Source organism: Eleutherodactylus coqui, chromosome 5 (genome assembly GCF_035609145.1).
Source record: "Eleutherodactylus coqui strain aEleCoq1 chromosome 5, aEleCoq1.hap1, whole genome shotgun sequence".
NCBI lineage: Eukaryota > Metazoa > Chordata > Amphibia > Anura > Eleutherodactylidae > Eleutherodactylus > Eleutherodactylus coqui.
In genome coordinates, this window is record NC_089841.1 from 211264674 (window position 1) to 211285164 (window position 20491).

At 43.5% G+C, this 20491-nt stretch overlaps 1 protein-coding gene across 3 annotated transcripts in view; it reads right to left on the reverse strand.

The window, feature by feature from the left end:
- Positions 1-20491, reverse strand: part of PCSK5 (proprotein convertase subtilisin/kexin type 5) — a 436962-nt gene that overhangs the window by 277646 nt on the left and 138825 nt on the right. For all 3 annotated transcript variants that reach the window (XM_066604156.1, XM_066604155.1, XM_066604154.1), the window contains exons 6-7: positions 3573-3661; positions 3195-3367 (exon numbers count right to left, since the gene is read on the reverse strand). In XM_066604156.1, coding sequence (XP_066460253.1) covers positions 3195-3367; positions 3573-3661 — 262 coding nt within the window. The remainder of the gene's footprint in view (positions 1-3194; positions 3368-3572; positions 3662-20491) is intronic.

The following is a 20491-nucleotide window of genomic DNA, read 5'->3' on the forward strand; positions in this document are numbered from 1 at the left end:
TAAGTATAATAAATCACTATTTTCACAGATCAACCTTTGAGCTGCCAGTAAACCAATTTCTGTACAAACCTAATGAAAAACAGAAAAAGCAAGGGTAAAGGCAGACAAGAAATATGGATCATTTTGTCTGCATCTCCTGGTGTGTTAATTTGTTATTCTCAGCTTCAGGGCAGTTTCAGATGACCGTATTTGCGTGCGTTTTTTACAATATGCAGAGACTAGGACCCATAGATTTCAATGAGTTCCTTGTGTGCATTTCGGTTGCACAAAGCAAAACAGGACCTGCTCTATTTTCCTGCGTATGCGCACAACAAGGACCCCATAGAAGTCTATGGGAGGTGCACAAATGCACACTCCATATACGTGTAAATGTGCAATATGTTGTGCAAGGCCGCCGAAAAAACACGCCTGGTCCTCATTAGGCTAAATAGCCTTTTAAATCACAGAACTAGCCAAAAGACTCGTCCAATGTGCAAATACATTGCTCTGAAGCAAATACGGTATTCCGAAACGGCCCTCATGTTGTATCGCTGTTTGTCTACATGTATATTCTTCTATTTCACAGATACAAGGCAGTAAGCATGGAGGCTTCATTCTTTGCATAGTCCATTGACTTCTATGGGGGAAATGACTACTACTAATGACTAATAATGTTTACTAACACTACATACATTAGTGAATGAGACCTCAGCCACAGTCAGCTCGTCCAGTATCCTTGCTGAGACTACTAAGTTCTGCACTAATTGAAATAATAGACAATTAGCAGAATTATTTTTAGTTTTTCCAAAGTTCCTGAATACCTTGACGCCAAAACTCTACGAATGTGAAATCTTCAAAAGAACCGAGAGGACAAAGCTCGGACCGCAACACCTAACATCCCCTTGATTTCCTCTAACAACAGTATATGACTGCAAACACCTAAGTGGCATTATGGGTCACTTCCTTCTACGAGCGCCACAGGCCAACATCTTCATGTAAAGGCCATTCATAGTGTTTGACCTTTAGCGTCAGGATGACTATAATCTGTCACTATCAATTCTGCATCATCAGACCTTAATGAGGAATAATACCAGTGCCGCTCACACTTGGGAATGTCCCATAGAGAGTCCTATCTGTTCCCACACACTCAGGGCAGATGGGATGTCTGTTGTCTTCAGTCAGAATGGACAATACAGGAGCCTCCCCTGCTGTCTCGGGACGCTGCCAATACATAGGACTTTTTCTCTATTCTCCCAACTTGGACACAAACTGTACATAGAACAAAAATCTAGCATTATCCGCTATGGAGGGAATTGTATCTATATATATGATACATTACAAAGTATCTGCAAGGCACTTTTGGTGTATTATGTATAAGATATCAGATTATTAGGCCCTCCTGCACACGGGCGGAAATTTTGTGGCGGGATTTCCCACAGAATTTCCGCCCGTGCCCGCCTGCATAGGATTGCATGCACCGGTTGGGTGGCAGCCGACACATCACAGCGCAGACGCGGAAGCAGGTGAGCCGCACTGATCACTGCAGGAGCGCAGGTCAGAATCCCGCTGCGAGAATTCTCGCATTGGGATCCGACCCGGCTGTCTGCAGGCGGCCTTATACAGATAACAATACGCATGAGTGGAAATGATAATCTTCATATATAAACAATTAATATCAGGATGATGCCCCATATTTGCTCCCTGGAAGCACGAACAGTATGGGCAGATCATGACGCCACATTACGCTATATGAGCCAATAGACATTCTCTGCTGGACCACATCATCCGTTTTTGCGGCAGTTTTTGATGCATTTTCTGGCAAACCACAGCAGCAGATAAAGAAGAGAGAAGTATCAGTCTTCTCTTTGTACTCTTAATTCTTTTGTGATCCACTCCAGACTCAAAAATTGCCGCAAAAACTTCATGCAGATTTTCATCAATATTCGAATTGTATCATTACATTGTATAGTGCAGCCAATTAAAACACCAGGCAAAGTCTATAGTACTTTTGTGGCCTATGACCAATGATAGGAGTCTTGGCTTGGCTTCACGCGTTCATTTCTATTTTTGGTGCAATATAAAAATGAACATGCTCTATTGCTGCGAGCATTTGAGCACCAAAGACCCATAGAAGTCTATGGCAGTTGCGCAAATGTGCGGGCAATACGCATGAAACACTGCATAATTGCGTAGGAAAAAGAAAACATCTGGAACTCATTAGCCATTTTTAATCGGTGCGCCTTTGTATGTGCACAAATTGCAGTAAAATAAGCTGAAGCGTCCGCGACAAAGCACTGTAGAACACATCTGGAACTAATAAGGCTAAATGGCCATTTAAATCGGGGCGTGAATGTGTCCGTCTCACATATGAAATCAGCCAACGAGCGCAAAAAGTACAAATATGCGTAAAACCATATGTGAAACGTGTCGTTCACAGCGCAAAGGTGCTGAACGTATGCAAGTGTTTTTGGCGCATACCCTCATGTGTGGCTGCCCTAAAGGTCCCCATAGAGGTCAATGCGGGGGGTGCAAATGTGCATACAATATGCAAATAGATGCGTGAAACATTGCGAAATTCCGCTGGAAAAAGAACACATCTGGAACTCATTAGCCATTTCAATCGGTGCGTCTTTGTTTGCTGCAAGTAAAATAACCATGCCTTGCGGGGGCAAAACAATACAGTAAAATACGCTGATACGTAAGCAAAAGAGCACAGTTCTTTAAGCAAATACGCAGTGCTCATACGCACACCAATACGCTTGTGCTCGTATGAAGTCGGCCTTACATGTACACGTTGCTGTAGGAGGGAGAGACTCACACACATGGCTCCTGCTAATAAGGGTTTACAGCTACTGAAATCACATCTACACTGTTCAGTACTACTATATAATATCCTCCATGGTGCTGTTATGTCTCTATGTGTGCTACAGAAAGTTAGAGGAAATAATCTGTTCTTTTCTCTGTATGAAATATATGTCATTACAGCATCTAGTCCCACTAACTCAGGGGCAACTGAAAATTAGAGACCGGGCTGCCAGAGGGGAAGCCTGGTGAAAAATACAGGATATAAGTCAATGGCCACCAATAGTGTCATTCCTCATTTACACACACGGTGGTTTATTATGAAAGGTCAACTAAAAAGTTTTTAATGCGTTAACCATTTTCTTGACGGTAGTAAAACATAGCCTTAGAGCCCTACCTCTATGCACACTTACTGTTCTGATGCCGTTCTCAAAGGCGTCACGGGCAAGAGATGCTGGTCCATCCACTGTTTTGCCATCATCATCTGGACCCCAGCTTGCACTGTAGATATGTACATGCTGTGGGTTTAGGCTAAGGGATTTGGCTTCCACCATATCTGTTACATCTCCATCCAACATGCGAACTCCTGAAAGAAAAGTCATAAAGTCTTTTTTATGATATTATGTATTGGTGACATCAAACCATATAATATACGGTATGCAGAAAAGACTGGTAGAAAGCAAAAAAGAGAAATTCCAATGTATTCATAGCAAATACAATCTGCATACCAAGTACAAACCATCCATTGTGGACAATTATATACTGTAAATACACAACTAACTAACATTTACCTCCAATCCTGGCATTGAAAGCTATTCCGACTGTACAGTGTGAATTGTTTGCAGTAGCAGCAACTTCTCCAGCGCAGCGAGTCCCGTGCCTGAAGAGGTAAGAAATGTAAACTGAATATAACACACAATGATGAGAAGTAATGACAACATAGAACATTTTTACTAACAGCTATATGGCAGCTGCATTCTTCACCCCTGTGACCAATTATGTGCATTTTTATACTGCAAGACCAGCTTCACAGGGGTGTATTTGTGTATGCAAAATTTGTGCACCCAATACGCTCTATTTTCCTGTGCATTTGCGCACCAAAAGTCCCTATAGAAATCAATGGGTATGAATAAATGCATGCAATACGCTAGACGTGAAACACTATGTAATTGAGCAGGAAAAAGGTCACATCTTCAACTCATTCAACTAATTAGCCATTTTAATGGCTGGGAGCATCAGAGCTTTTTTGGTGGAGGATGCGGGCAAATGCTCATGCATTGCGCACAGAAAAACAACTAAAAGCCAAAAAAAAAAAAAGCATCAAGCCTTCCATAAATATGCGGTGCTCAGGCGTGCGCAAATACTTTTATGCCAGCGTGAAGCCAGCCTACGGATGCATTCACATATGGCAAATTTTGGGTGGATTTTCCGCAGTAGAAAAATTTGCAACAAAATCTTGGTGTGGACTTTGATGTGGATTTTGCTGCAATTTTTTTTCCCAACAGAAAATCTGCTACATGGGAATGCCGCCTATAAGGGGAATATGCAACGTTTTACATTCATGCCTCAAATTACTCTCATTATGAAACATAATCACTACTGAAAGAAAAGCCCAGAAGGTCCACGCAGTATTTTTGTGGCTTATAAGTCGAAATAAAACTGTGACGTCACCATCTTTTATGCCATCAGTTGGTTATGTCATCCAGCTTATGCAAGTAAAAGATCACCATTATTTGCAAGCATTGGCAATTGTAGGAGTAGCAGATGACTGATACAGTCACTTCACATATGATTTTTGATATCAGTGAGCATAGGCTATGTTCAGAGGATCCGTAGCAGATTCGGTAAAATGCGGGACACCATTAAAGTCAACGGGGTCTGTTTGGCGCCGTTCAGTTCTGTTATAGAACTGATCTGTTTGGCTAGAAGATTCCTCTTTCTTGCTTCCCTAACAGAGCAGGAGACCGGAACACCTGAACGCAGGTGTGAACATGGCTGTACAGGTCAGAGGATCAAAGAACGGTAGAAACATTAATAAGAAAATTACACAACCCCTTATCCTCTACCCTAGAAAGACCATGCGGCGCTGACACAGGGTGTCCTCCAGCCAAGACCCCTTTGACTAGATTATGTGCGCTTTGCAGAGCTGGGGGCTGTTTGCTTCTACTCTAATGAATGGATGTGGCAGGAACAACAAGAACTGACATTTGGGGTTCCCCCAGAGATACTGAGTCGTTAATGGCAGGGGGTGCGAGAATTAGTTTGTCTCTATAAAGTCACATCACAGGCCAATATATTTGTGTCAGTAGGTGTAAGACAAAATCATTACAGGCTACAGAGCATGGAAGAGGTGCAAATCTTTCTAATAGAGTGGCTTTACACGGATGTATTTGCACGTGTAATACACAGAGAATAGAACACATTGATTTCAATGAGTTCGTTCTCATTTCTTTTTTGCACATGTGGAAAAAAAAACGCCCCTTGTGTGCAAAACGTACAGTAAAATACGCCACTAGGTGTAAAAAAAATGACAAATACGCTGCACTGAAGTGTGCGCAATTACGCATACACGTGTGAAGGGGCCATTATACCTTCTCAGTATATGTTCAACCCCCGGTTTTGTCTTACAAATACTCACCCAACAACTGCTATGTAAAAGTGGCCCAAGGCTGAGTTCATCCTCACTTTTTGTGGCCCTTATTTAAATGACCTGTGTTTTTTTCACATTGGTACATACATTTTTTTCTGGCGTTCTTTATATCCTATATAGAAGCCTATACAAAATTCCAGAAAAAAAAAGCTAAACCTTCAGCGTGCTCTGATTGTAAAACTGCCGCAGCAGCCGTACCCGCCAGTTGGAAGTGAAGTTATCTGCGCACAACTTTGATGTAGTGAAGTTATACCGGATCAAGTATAATGCTATGCGTGTACAGGCTGCGCAGCACATTGCAGTTGCTCAATATCCGCAAGCAACAGCAATGACGGAGCTCCCAATATAGACGTTTTAATAATTGTTACTTTATTCCGTTGCCCCACATGTGTATACAGAGCAATGACGTCAAGCAGGTTTTCCTATTCACACGCCTGTGTATACTGTGCTGGCAATCCACGTGAAGACCCGACTGCTTTACCATATAGAAGCACAAGTACTAAAACCTCATCACAATATCAGCCGTGTGCCAAAAAAAATGTGGCTGAACTATCTCCAAAAGTCACCAGCCGCTGACATCAATGAGAAGGATGAATCCACCATATTGACGTTGGAATAATACATTGTCGGCCTCAAGGCAGCCCGCAATACAGATCATGTACCATAATGCTACAGGTTGGAAACAGAACAAACATCTAGATCTATCTCCAGAAACGTCAGCTGGTGTATACGGATGTAGTTCATGTCACACTGGTCATCTTACAGCAGCTATACATTGTACCATATTTCAATACATTGCATTAAATCAGGGAAGCACAACTTTTTCTGGTCTGTGGGCCACATAGCCATACTGAACAACTTCCAAGGGCCACAAGGGTATTCCCAGCTGAGACATTTATGGTATATCCTAAGTTTATGCCATAATAAATCTAAGAACGTTTCACTTACATAATTCCCAGCAATTGGAAGAATGGGGGTCACCTTCCTCAAAATCAGCACTCCAGAGAGGAGGAGGCAATGCACGTGGCTCTCTCCATTGTAGATGATGGATGTCCAGGTAACGGCCTAACATTTCATAAGTCCTATAAACTACAATGGAGAGAGCTGCATGCAAATACAATGACTGTAACTCATATAGTCATTTCTGGAGTGTCAAACGGGTCAAGAGACTTTATTTTTCTAATATATAAGGGACATGAATATACAGTGTACCCTTAGTACTTGTCCTAATATATAGGGGACCCAGACATGGCTACATAGTGCACCCTTAGGACTTGTCCTAATATATAGGGGACCCAGACATATCTATACAGTGCACCCTTAGTACTTGTCCTAATATATAGGGGACCCAGACATGGCTACATAGTGCACCCTTAGTACTTGTCCTAATATATAGGGGACCCAGACATTGCTACACAGTACACCCTTAGTACTTGTCCTAATATATAGGGGACCCAGACATGGCTACACAGTACACCCTTAGTACTTGTCCTAATATATAGGGGACCCAGACATATCTATATAGTGCACCCTTAGTACTTGTCCTAATATATAGGAGACCCAGACATGGCTACACAGTACACCCTTAGTACTTGTCCTAATATATAGGTGACCCAGACATATCTATACAGTGCACCCTTAGTACTTGTCCTAATATATAGGGAGCCCAGACATGACTACACAGGGCACCCTTAGTACTTGTCCTAATATATAGGGGACCCAGACGTGACTACACAGTGCACCCTTAGTACTTGTCCTAATATATAGGGGACCCAGACATGACTACACAGGGCACCCTTAGTACTTGTCCTAATATATAGGGGACCGAGACATGACTACACAGGGCACCCTTAGTACTTGTCCTAATATATAGGGGACCCAGACGTGACTACACAGGGCACCCTTAGTACTTGTCCAAATATATAGGGGACCCAGACGTGACTACACAGGGCACCCTTAGTACTTGTCCTAATATATAGGAGACCAGACATGGCTACACAGTGCACCCTTAGTACTTGTCCTAATATATAGGGGACCCAGACATGACTACACAGGGCACCCTTAGTACTTGTCCTAATATATAGGGGACCCAGACATGACTACACAGGGCACCCTTAGTACTTGTCCTAATATATAGGGGACCCAGACGTGACTACACAGGGCACCCTTAGTACTTGTCCTAATATATAGGAGACCAGACATGGCTACACAGTGCACCCTTAGTACTTGTCCGAATATATAGGGACCCAGACATGGCTACACAGTGCAACTTTGTAACTTGGCAGTTCTTGTTGCCCTGTTGTGTGCCACTCCTCTCCACCCTGAAATGGAAACTACATGTGAGCAGCCACCATAGATATTTATTGTGTCCACATGATTGGGGCCACACCGGTTGGCATCCTGGGCCACATGTGTCCCCCAAGCTGCATGTGGTACATACAGGCATTAGAGCTTTATTCACATACCTTTCTGAAAATGATCAATGATACCTTAAACTTTGACCGTACAAGTCCTTCCGGGTGTGCTCACAGCTTCCATAAACTATATAGAACTTCCTTCCACACTGTTTTTAGACCATATAGATTATATATCACAGGGTACCACTAGCTCGGCTTTATATTTTTGAATGAAGGTACATTGACGTGAAATCTCCAGCTGTAAAAGAAGATATCACTGCAAAAGGTAATTGACTGCTCAACTCCACTCAGAATTCCAGCAGCGTTTAACTCTGCGTGAGCTGTGACATTTTGAGTAGACTGTTGTTCTTAAATGTCACAGGTCCCTAGAGATGTTTGAAAAGTGTCCAGCGTACTGCTGTCAGATCGGGAGATGCATTTTCACAGCACTTATCATCTTCTATGGTTAAATACCTTTACAGATAGATAATGATCAGAGCAACTTTCCTTTTATGTCCGCAAGCAGGGAGACTCATGAGTAGGTGGCGGTGTAAAATTACACATCATGATATCGCATGATACCACTGGAAAATCTCAAAAAAATCTGCAGCATTACTGCAAGGTAAAAGTTACACTAAGAGTATGCAAGTCATCGCTGAAAAGGTATCACCATCACCTTCAACTATCATGATAGTTGTGAACAAGCAGCAATGGCAGAAGGCGTATCACATACTTCAAGGACAGGCGGTTCCAAGTGTAGAACTGAATATGTATCACTCAACCAATCTACATTCTTCCTATTAGATGTCAATGTTTATTAGGGTTATCCATGTGGGTTGAACTGACATGAAAACTATAACTAGAGTAAGTGAAATAGTCTGAAAAGGCAGAATTCAGCAAGCATGTTGGCCTTTGAGAGCTTACGTACCGTCATTCGCATAGTTTTCCCACTAGCTCCACTTTAGCAGAACATGTCCCTAATGATAACACCCAAGGCTATTAATTAGTAAACTAGAGCCATTCTTAGGGGATACTGTCCCTCCCAAAGCTTCATCATCAGTCGATTACATCTGTTACCAGAGGCGTAACTTGAAGCTCCTGGGCCCCAATGCAAAACCTGTAACAGGGCCCCCAACTATAATGCTTTATTCATAGTACTGGGCTTCCTATATGGAGAAGAGAGGCCTTATGGGCCCCCCAAGGCTCCTGGGCCCGGGTGCAACAGCACCCCCTGCATCCTCTATAGTTACGCCTCTGTCTGTTACAATACATGAGAAAAATGGCTTCAGACGACAGATATCTCTTGGCCAATTGTTTGGTTGACAGCAAGACTAAGATGTCCTAAGAGGCCTAGGTAGGGTCCTACAGGAGGGCACTTTTCTAAGACCAAAAGCAAAGTGTTACTATCAACAGGAAAAGTTGTAGCAACATACATTGTACTACTGGATGCTGGCAATTCCAATAAATGGCTAATCATGTAATGCATAAACAGGCCAGGTCTACAAAAGCTGCCCTTTACTAGCTAGTCTAGGTTCTGCCTAATGGAAGAGGGTTGTCAGCAATACACACTTTCCATGTCCCATGTCTGTTTGTTGCATAAGAGATGTAGCTAGGGGCATAACTTGAAGCTCCTGGGCCCCAATGCAAAACCTGTAACAGGGCCCCCAACTATAATGCTTTATTCATAGTACTGGGCTCCCTATATGGAGAAGAGAGGCCTTATGAGCCCCCTAAGGCTCCTGTGACTGGCTGCAACCACATCCTCTGCATTCCCTATAGTTACGCCCCTGGATGTATCTTTATTAGAAATGAGCGAGCACTCGTCTAAGGCTGATGCTTGAGAGAGCATCGATCTTTTCGAGTAACTGCTTACTCATCCCAGCAAATGCAGGGGGGGGAGTGAGGGAGATCCTTGGATGAGTAAGCAGTTACTCGAAAAGACCGATGCTCTCTCGAGCATCAGCCTTAAAGGGGTTGTCCCGCGGCAGCAAGTGGGTCTATACACTTCTGTATGGCCATATTAATGCACTTTGTAATGTACATTGTGCATTAATTATGAGCCATACAGAAGTTATAAAAAGTTTTATACTTACCTGCTCCGTTGCTGGCGTCCTCGTTCCCATGGAGCCGACTAATTTTCGCCCTCCGATGGCCAAATTAGCCGCGCTTGCGCAGTCCGGGTCTTCTGCTCTCTTCAATGGAGCTGCTCGTGCAGAATGCCAGCTCCGTGTAGCTCCGCCCCGTCACGTGCCGATTCCAGCCAATCAGGAGGCTGGAATCGGCAATGGACCGCACAGAAGAGCTGCGGTCCACGGAGGGAGCAGACCCCGGCGGCCATCTTCAGCAGGTAAGTATGAAGACGCCGGACCGCCGGGATTCAGGTAAGCGCTGAGCGGTTTGTTTTTTTAACCCCTGCATCGGGGTTGTCTCGCGCCGAACGGGGGGGGGGGGGGGGTTAAAAAAAAAAAGTTTCGGCGCGGGACAACCCCTTTAAACGAGCATGCTCGCTCATCTCTAATCTTTATAGAGCAAGGTATTCAGTGGTTAGCACTATTGCCTCTCAGCTCTGGGTTCCTGGGCTCAAATCCAACTAAGGACAACATCTGCATGGAGTTTGCATATTCTCTGTGTTTTTGTGGGTTATGGCCTCCTGCACACGGGCAAAAATTCCACGGTGGGATTTCCAGCAGGATTTCAGCCTGTGCCTGCTGCCATGGTATTCATTAGATAATGCAATCCTATACAGACAGCTGCGATTTGACCGCATGAAAACTCGCGCAGTAAACAAATCGCGGCATGTTCTATTTTTTGTGCGAGGAAGGTCCACGCAGAAACGTCACTGGTGATGTGTTGGCTGTGCTCTGCGTATGTGCTGGCTGGACGGCAGCCGGCACATAGTAGAGGAGGAACTGGCAGAGCAGGTGAGCCGCAGTGGTCACTGCAGGGGCACGGCTTGCATCCCTCTGCGAGAATTCTCGCAGCGGGATCCGCCCTGGCCGTCTGCGGGAGGCCTATCTCTGATAGTTCGCTCTCCTCCCACACTCCAAAAACATGCTAATAGGTAAATTTAAAACCAAAAATTGTGAGCCCGAATGGGGCAGAACCCCCACTATCATGTGATATAAAGTGCTTCAAAAATAGGTATGCGCTATATAAAAAAGGTGAATATTATATTAGAGAGGTTTTGTTCTGAGAAGGATAAGCAGCTACTAAACTACTTATCTTTGGAGAAATAAAGGATTTGACCGGTAAAAACCCAACATGTAATTTCTCTCTTCCCTCCGATCACATATATCTGTACTCTGTGTCAGTCCTCCGTCCTTTAGTTTCTTGGCAGATCTTCAAACAAATCTAGTCTCTAAAGTCAGCTATATCCTTCAGCATCACCTCGTCTGTTAGCTGCCACAACTCTGATAATTGAGGATTAAGACATTACAGTTAAGTGTCATAAAAATAGTGGAAAAGTCAAGTGGAGTGTATGAGGTGTACAAATGTGTCCGACCCGAAAAAGGCCAATAGTAAAGAGGTGCGTGAGTGCATGTGTGAAGGGTGCCGCCTCAACACCCATCAGGAATGTTTTATCCGAACATCTATTCTTCTTTATGGGACAATGTGGATTTACAAAGGGAAGTTATAAATAAATCAAAAAGCTACTGCAAGGTGGAAGAACCTCAAGAGGAAACATGTTTAAACAACATAAAGAGCCTTTTCCTGAGAAACTCCAAATCGGAGAGCGCGTGCTTCATTTCACTGAAGTTCCTTTATTGTTTATAATGGAGAGGAACAAGTTCCCAGGCTTTTTAAATTACAGTCTAAAGAGACACAGGGCTAAAAGGTTGTGCATTTGTTCTTTGTGTTACTGTCAGGATGATAAAGTAGGCTGAAAGACTGCAGGAAACCTTGGTTACACAAAATGTTGCATTATTAAGAGAAGCTTGATGGGCATGCATCTACCTGGGGGAAAAAAGATTTTTGGGCATATTGGAAAATCTCAATACATTTGATCACTTTTGCCCAATCCCAAGTTTTTTAGTGCAGCGTAGATACAACTAACCTTATATAATAGCCCACTAGCCTAATTTGATACTTTAGCAAAATATCTTACATGTATTCATTTTGGTCCATTTCAACATAAATGCATTGTTTAGAAATTAGAATCCATACTTTTTCGGCAAATTGGTTTCACAATTTAAAAGGCCTTACAAACTACTTAAAAATTTCCACAAACCAAGCCAGCAATTTTGTAAAGTAAATTTCCATTGGGGTCATTAAGAAACCTTTTCTCCAAAAATGGGTATGTTTGAAGATTTGGAATACTATCTTCAAGGAGAGTCTTTCCATTTACCTCATTAGGCACTCTCCTACTATAAGCTATGAGACCTCCATCCTTTTATAAGCCAGAGCAAAGGGTGGCTCCTGCTTTGGCATACTCAATGTGATCATGCATTATATAGCCTCTCATTCATTTGCATGGAGCTTCTTCTGGCGATAACAGCTGATTGTAAAGGGTTATTGAAGCAGGAGCTACGGCAATCAGTTAATCAGCGGGGTGGCTTAAATCCAGGAAGAGGTTAATATTTATATGTACTAGTGAATATTCTCATTCTGTACACTGGACTACATTTTTTAAAGTTGTATATTGTGCTTCAGTCGTTCTTCGCAACGTAACTGGGAACAAGAAGTGGCTAACAAAGTCAGCCATTGGGGAGCGCTATGGAATCATATTTCTCAGTTGCTTACCGCTCATCTGCACGGGAGTATACAGAGTTGCTTCGCTGCTCTCTTACCACCAATTGCGTAAGTAATCATATAAAAGTTGAGATTAAAGGGGCTTTCAGGGACTAAGATATTAATGACCTATCCTGAGGATAGTTCATCAATATTGATTTGGCTGGGTCTGCCACGTAGGAACCTCGAATGAGCACTGCAGCCTCTTCTGAGGTCTGTGACATCAGGTCCATTAGTCACATAGTCTATGTGAATGGGATTGAGCTGCTATACCAGGCACAACTACTATGAAATGTACATTCTGCCTGGTTTGCAGTGCTGTGGCCACTTCAGGCAAGTGATCGGGGAGGGTTCCAACCGATGAACCCCCATTGGTCCATCTCTAGGATTGGTCATCAATATCCTGAGGATAGTTCATCAATATAGATTTGGCTGGGTCTGCCCATTAGGACCCTCGAATGAACACTGCAGCCTCTGTCTGTGACATCAGGTCCGTTAGTCACACAGTCTAAGAGCAGTTCAATCCCATTTAAGTGAATGGGATTGAGCTGCTATACCAGGCACAACTGCTATGGAATGTACATTCTGCCTGGTTCGCAGTGCTGTGGCCACTTCAGGCAAGTGATCGGGGAGGGTTCCAACCGATGAACTCTCCTTGATCCATCTATAAGATAGGTCATCAATATTTGAGTCCCGAAAACCCCTTTAAGGATGGTACAGCCTACTTGATAGGCACCACATACTATAAAATTATTGCAAGACGGGGTCCTCTGAACTTGAGTTTTCAGTTCCACTAATGATACATTGAAGCAGTGAAGCTCTGTACACTCCTATGAGTTTAATACAAAACCCATTTGCAAGTCCCAGGTTTGCAGCTCACAGAAGATATTGATTGCTGCTGGAGATACGATATGCATTTCTCCCACGCTGCCATATCGCTTTCTTTAATGAAGGTGTGATTTTTCTATAACACGATAGTTCAGCTGTGTAATGAACTTGTTCCATTCTCATAGATAATTTACATTTACAAACATTGCACTAATGCCTGTGATAATACCGCTCTGAGACCAAGCAGCAAATTAATTATGTATTAGGTTGTTACTGAAAAATGATGCTATTTGTACATTAAAATGCATATTAGCTCGTCACCTGCACTTGGACTTTTTCAAAGACGTGTATTTCACCCAAAATTGCCTAAAGTCTACATCCAGACGAAACGAAAATGTGACGATTCTTCTAAATCCTTCCATTTATTATCGGTGTGCCGCTCTTTAGTTGTAAGCTCAGCTGTTTGTGCCGCAGACTTCTGCCTTTACCTTCTCATAAAAGAAGTTACTTCCTGACAGCCATATTAGTTCCCGCGCGACAAATATCCAAGTTAGTCGGCCAAGGACGGAGCTTGCAAGTCCGTGTTGGTATGTTATCAGTCTAGGTCCCGCTTGTCAGCATTCCTTGGCTACCAATCATATCGAGACAACCCTCCTGCTCCCATACTTCTCGCTGTGCTATATTTAATGTATATATATTTGCTTTTGTAAGGTTTTACTACAGGTGAAATATGTATAAAGTCAAGCACACTATCATGCTATGGAGGCAGCACAGGACGTAAGAACACAATGTTAGCCTGTGTAGGTCCTCCAACTGACCCCTAAACAGGCTGATTTACATGGGGCAGAGATTGCTAAATAAGTAGAGATGAGCGAGCATACTCGCTAAGGCAACTCGAGCGAGTAGTGCCTTATTCGAGTACCTGCCCGCTCGTCACTAAAGATTCGGCTGCCGGTGGGGAGCGGCGGGGGAGAGCGGGGAGGAATGGGGGGGAAATCTCTCCCTCCCCCCCGCTCCCTGCTGCTCACTCCCGCAACTTACTGCTCACCCGCGCCGGCACCTGAATCTTTAGAGACGAGCGGGCAGGTACTCGAATAAGGCACTACTTGCTTGAGTAGTTTGCCTTAGCGAGTACGCTCGCTCATCTCTACAAATAAGCTTTCTTATGAATATTCGTTCAGCCCTATATAAAGAAAGATGGGACAAAAAGTTATCTCATCTTAACCCATTAAAAAGCCATTGTTCTGTGATCTTACCACACCATAACCCAATGGAAAGTAATTCAAAGTATAAATAATCCACCCTGATAGGACAGCACACCATTGCGTCAAGGGCTCTTTCACATGAGCGTATATCGGCCGCCGTTTTCACGGCTGGACGATATATACGATACGATCTGATGCATTGGATACCGATGCATCAGATCACATGGCCGTATTCCTGCGGCTTAAAAGCATCCAGCGGGGCCAATATAGCGCAGGGCGCTTTTACGCAGAGCCGGAACGATAGTCCTGGAACCAGGAGCGTAACTATAGTGGGTGCAGGGGATGCGGTCGCACCTGGGCCTAGGAGTTTTAGGGGGCCCATAAGGCCTCTCTTCTACATATAGGAAGCCCAATACTATTAATAAAACATTATAATTAGGGGCCCTGCTACACATTTTGTATTGGGGCCCAGGAGCTTTCAGTTACGCCTCTGCCTGGAACTATCCTATGGGAGCTAATGACAGCGGCCGGAGAAGGGAGGTGGGAGTTTACCAGTGTGACTGCTACCTCCCCCCCCCCCTTCTCTCCTTCTCTCTCCTCTCCTCTGGCTGTTTGCAATTGGAGTGGGCTGGGTGGGGGCAGATCTAAGCTCCACCCTGCCCCTTCCCATTGCTGGCTGCAGACAAGGGGCGAGGAAGGGGGCGGGAGCTTAGCTCTGACCCCCTCTTGCCTCCTCCTATTTTGCAAACAGCTAGAGGGGAGGAGAGAGGAGGTGAGCCGGCGAGGGGGATGGAAGGGGCAGACAGCTAAGCTTTCTCCCCCCGCCCAACGGATTGCGGCCTTGGCGTATATGCGCCGGGGCTGTGCTGTCTGAACGGGCACAGAAACGTTAGATTTGTGCGCCCGTTCACGCGTTTTTACGGCGCACAAATCAAGATAAAGAAAACCCCACATGTGAGCTGATCAGATGACAAATGTGGCCTTGATCACATCTGATAACACTGACAATCATTGCTCCGTGTAAATGGAAGTAAAATTAAAGCCGATCGACCACATCATCTAGTGGCATTTACAAAGGGCAGATTATCCGCCGATGTAATCGGGTCTTCAGAAAAGTTCTATAAAACTCTGTACATACAGAGCAGAGAGCAGCACTGGACCTTCCTTCTTCCAGCATCTGAAGGACCTACTGATGATGTCCGGGCACCAGATACCACTTGACACTTTCAAAAGTCTTCTGGAGTTCATGTTTTGACGGGTCACAGTAGTTTGGGTGGCACGAAGGGGGCCTTCATATTATTTGAGCATTTTAAAGTTATGGCTGCTGGACTATTCACGTATCATGTCAATTTAATAGTTTTTATTTTTTATCTAAGAAACCCAATTAAAGTGCTTTGCATAACATATACTCAATGTAAAATAGTTAAAACACTGACTAATGTACTAATAAATGTTTCTAGCTTCACATGAGCATAAGCACAATTGCACATGCCTTAGCGCAGCTTTTTTCAGCTATGAATGAGGCTTTTTTGCACACATATCGGCATATTTTACCTACCCTTTCTGCATGCAGGCCATGTTTTTTTGCACATGGGACACACAACCCTCTTGAAGTGGCTAATTCGTCTAAAAAGTTCCAGATGTGTTCTTTTTCCAGCAGAATTACACAGTATTTCACGCATTCCCTTGCTTAGTGCGTGTGCATATTCCCCCCCCCCCCCCCCCCCATTGACTTCTATAGGACCTTTGGTGCGCAAACATGCAGAAAGATAGAACCTATTGACCTCAATGGTTTCTATTCTCTGCGTATTGCACACGTATGTGTGAGGCCGCCCTTAGTCTGCATATTAGAGCTGCAGTTTGTGCACTAGAGCTGCTCTTCCCGCTGTGCTAACAGGAAGTTGTAAATCTGATTTATATAGTTCACATACACTACAAATGTCAATGACCGATGGCTCTGCATGGTTTAAGTGTAAATTATTATCATAGGAATGTCCTTGTTGTGGCCTCCTGGATCGCTACCAATAACTACTAAACGCCTATTCAGATCTTCTAGTTCTTTAGGCAAATCCAATATTTTCTATATACTCCATGCCCATGCAGTATATGATGGAGCCCAATGTTATCTTCATTGTATGTAAATAAATCCTGCACAAACAGACTATGCAATTTGGGGCTATCGGACCTGATCTGGCCTGATTCCTGAATTGTTTGAGGTATCACCGTGGTCAGAACACATACTGCTCCGAACACTTGTCTTGTAGTCTTTGTGTTTTCCCATGGCTGTTTTCAGTCTTATGCAACATTGTATCCACGAGATTCTGATAAGTAAACAAGTGCATACAGTTAGATTCTGGAGCTCCCAGGAGAAGCACATTTATATGGGATACAATGAGTTTTGACACGAGATGAATCAGGCAGTGAACAAATAAAATCAATGCGAGGCTGATGCAGTGTAAAACTATAGTCAATGACAGGACATTTCTTACAGCAATTGAGTGTGTACTCTGCCCTTCCTTATTAAGATTACACATTCATCCTGAAGTGCAATGTTCTGGACGCCACAGCAGAGCAGAGCTAATGTCACCTCTCAGTTGCTTTCGGATCAATCTAGCCCCATGTAAAGGTTCATTCTACAATCAAATCCCTATATTTCAAGCAGACGAGAAAAACAACTAAAAAACAAAAGCAATAATCTCTATGGAAAAAATCCTAACCCCACAAACACGGGGCCACTAATGCATACTTATATAATGAAACAGTATAATGCTCATTTTAAAGGGCCAGTATACAACAGTTGCAAGAATAAATTGCATTGAGGTACAGTTGTGATCTAAGAGGATACGTCATTCTCTTTTGATACCGTTATCATATTGTGGCATGATATTGATACATTTGTCACATCCTTAAATATGTTTCGAGAAGTTTTTAAACTTTTTACACCACCAACCAACTGGAGTGAGATTGCTCAAAAAGTTTTGAGGCTTTTTAAAAAGTTTCAATTGATAAATCTGTCTAAAAACTTCAATCCACTCAAACCTTGCCCCCTATTTTGACACTTTTGGAAATTGTTTAATGATGCTTATCAGCAGTTCTTTTTGGTGCAAGTCAATAAAAAATTTTCACCAAAAAGAAAGCACATCTTTGCCATAATGTTGGCTCCATGTCAGCAATACATGGGCCCTAATGTTCAGTTGAAGCAAAGCTATTAGCTTATTATGAAAATACCAAGTGATGTTAAGTAAAATGATTAATATTTTGGTTATATGGATAAAACAGGTCACATAGGGTGAGAATGGCCCACCGGAGGAATAGAGGATATGGTTTCTACCTTTAAATACCATGTAGATTCTAAGTCTAAAATCTGTTCTGATAATCGATTAATATATGTTATATAGATTAGAAAGGTTTTCTAAATCACAACTCCAAATCAACTGTTAAAATATAATATGGTCTTCCTGCAGCCACCATAGGAGGCTTGCTGTATACAATGTGTTCAATGTATAAACAAGTATGCACTAAACTCATAAGCTCCCTCTAGTGGTAGCCAGAATGTTCTCTTTAATTGCACTGTATATATAGTGTTCCCATATTTCCCATAAATAACCATACAGTTAGTCCCCGACTTGCGAACAGGTTCCGTTCCGGGAGCCCGTTCGCAAGTCCGTTTTGTTCGCAAGTCGAACAAATGGTTGTATGGAGGGGATCGCGGGTGGATCCCGCTCCATACAACGTCGGGTGCCGGCTGTTCTTACAGCGGGCACCCGGCGGCAGCAGTTCCGACGAGCCGTGGCGCTTGTCGGAACTGTTAACACTTTAAATACCGCTCTGACAGCGGTATTTAAAGTGTTAACAGTTCTGACGAGCAGTGCGGCTCGTCGGAACTGCTGCCGCCGGGTGCCCGCTGTAAGAAACAGCCTGCACCCGACGTTCAGGGGGCCCGTACAGCGTCCCATGATGAGATCGCGGGATGCTGTGCGGTTGCTAGGCATCTGGGGACCCTTCTGAAAGGCCCCAGGGCTGCCTATGCAGAGTGCCTATCAAGCGCACGGCTTGCTAGGCGCTCTGCATAGACAGCCCTAGGGCCTTTCAGAAGGCCCCCGGCTGCCCAGCAACCGCGATGTGACCGGACAGGCTTCTATCAGGCTTGATAGAAGCCTGTCCGGTCCCTGCACAGTATGATGTAATGCCATAGCATTACATCATACTGTGCTGTACAGATAGTTCGTATCTAGCGAAATTCGTAAGTCGAATGTTCGCAAGTAGGGGACTATCTGTATATGTACGGCACAGTGATAGTACAAGCTCCGCTTCAGGTGTTAACATATCGCTGATACCCTACTGCAACAGTAGGGATCAGAGATTTCTCCAATCCCGGCTATACAAAAACCTTAGAAGATACAGTTAATCGCTATTGTGGAGTTTCAGAAAGGGAAGTGATTCTCTCTGTCAGCATATCAGCTCTTTCCAACCCCCCAACATTGCGGAATGCTGACATCTTGCTATGAAAGCTGGAGGCCTAACAATGTCCTCCAAGTGTACCATGTCGAAATTAAATATCCTCATAAATGGTACCTGCAGAATAAAGCTAACATGTCAATAATACTGTACCATGAATACCATTAAAAAAATCCCAGAATTGCTGTTTTGTTCACCCCTCCTCCCCCAAACAGAAGAAAAAGTGATAAAAAATGGTTCATACCCCATAGAGAGTTAATAAAAGTTTTATGTACCCCAAAATGGTGCCATTGAAAAATACAACTCATCCTCCCAATTATGGATCACTAGTGGAGATGAGCGAGCATACTCGCTAAGGGCAATTGCTCGATTGAGCATTGCCCTTAGCGAGTACCCAAAGATTCGGCTGCCGGCGGCGGGCGGGGAGCGGCGGGGGAGAGCTGGGAGGAACGGAGGGGAGATCTCTCTCTCCCTCTCTTCCCCTCGCTCCCCCCTGCTCATGGCCGCAACTCACCTGTCACCCGCGCCGGCAGCCGAACCCTTTCTTCCGAGAGGAGAGATACTCACTAAGGACAATGCTCGCTTGAATAATTGTCCTTAGCGAGTATGCTCGCTCATCTCTAATCACTAGCTGTTATGGTTTCTCTTTTTCAGTTATCCCTATTAAAGATATGGTCCTTATAAGTAATGGAAGCGGTCTATGTGCAACCAAATTAAATAGTTGGATGGCGAGCCTGAAGTATAATTTCCTATGTTGGGCCCATGGTACTCCTATCCAACACTGCTATCGTAGCAAGCACACTTTTTCTGCCATGTCAGCCTAAATCAATGCAGATACGTAAGAACTTCTAGTAAAGGCCGTCATGATGACAATCCAATGAATTATAATTGTGAATTGGTTTTAAATTTAATCAAAACTACCGAAGTGCGCCCCATTTATCTTGTTATACTGTTAGAACGTCTACTGAACCTGTCTCCATTCTCTCACTTTGATGAAATGCCAAAACCATTAGCTAGGCATGACAAGCAAAGGATAGAGAAATTAAATGGTCAGCATAATACATTGGCAAATAGAATCCTCTATTGAATGAATACATTTGAATTTCTGCAGGCAGTTCTGAATTAGTAAGACGCATGTTCAGTTAGGTTGATATCACTTAGGCCTATACATAATAATTGATGAAAATGAATGGCTAGTTAATCCCACAATATAGATTCCAGATGAAAGGAAAAAGTAATGAGTCCCATCATTAAATGCTAATTATGTCAGATGAACACTGGAATGAAGTACATACTATACATTCAAATAAGCGTAATTTAGGTTTTATTACAAAAAATACCTTACTTTCCATTATGTGTCATTCAGACAACCACATTAAGGGTCCATCCAACCACTGAGCTCTACAGAGCTATAATATAGTGGCTCTACAATGCCTATGTATTAC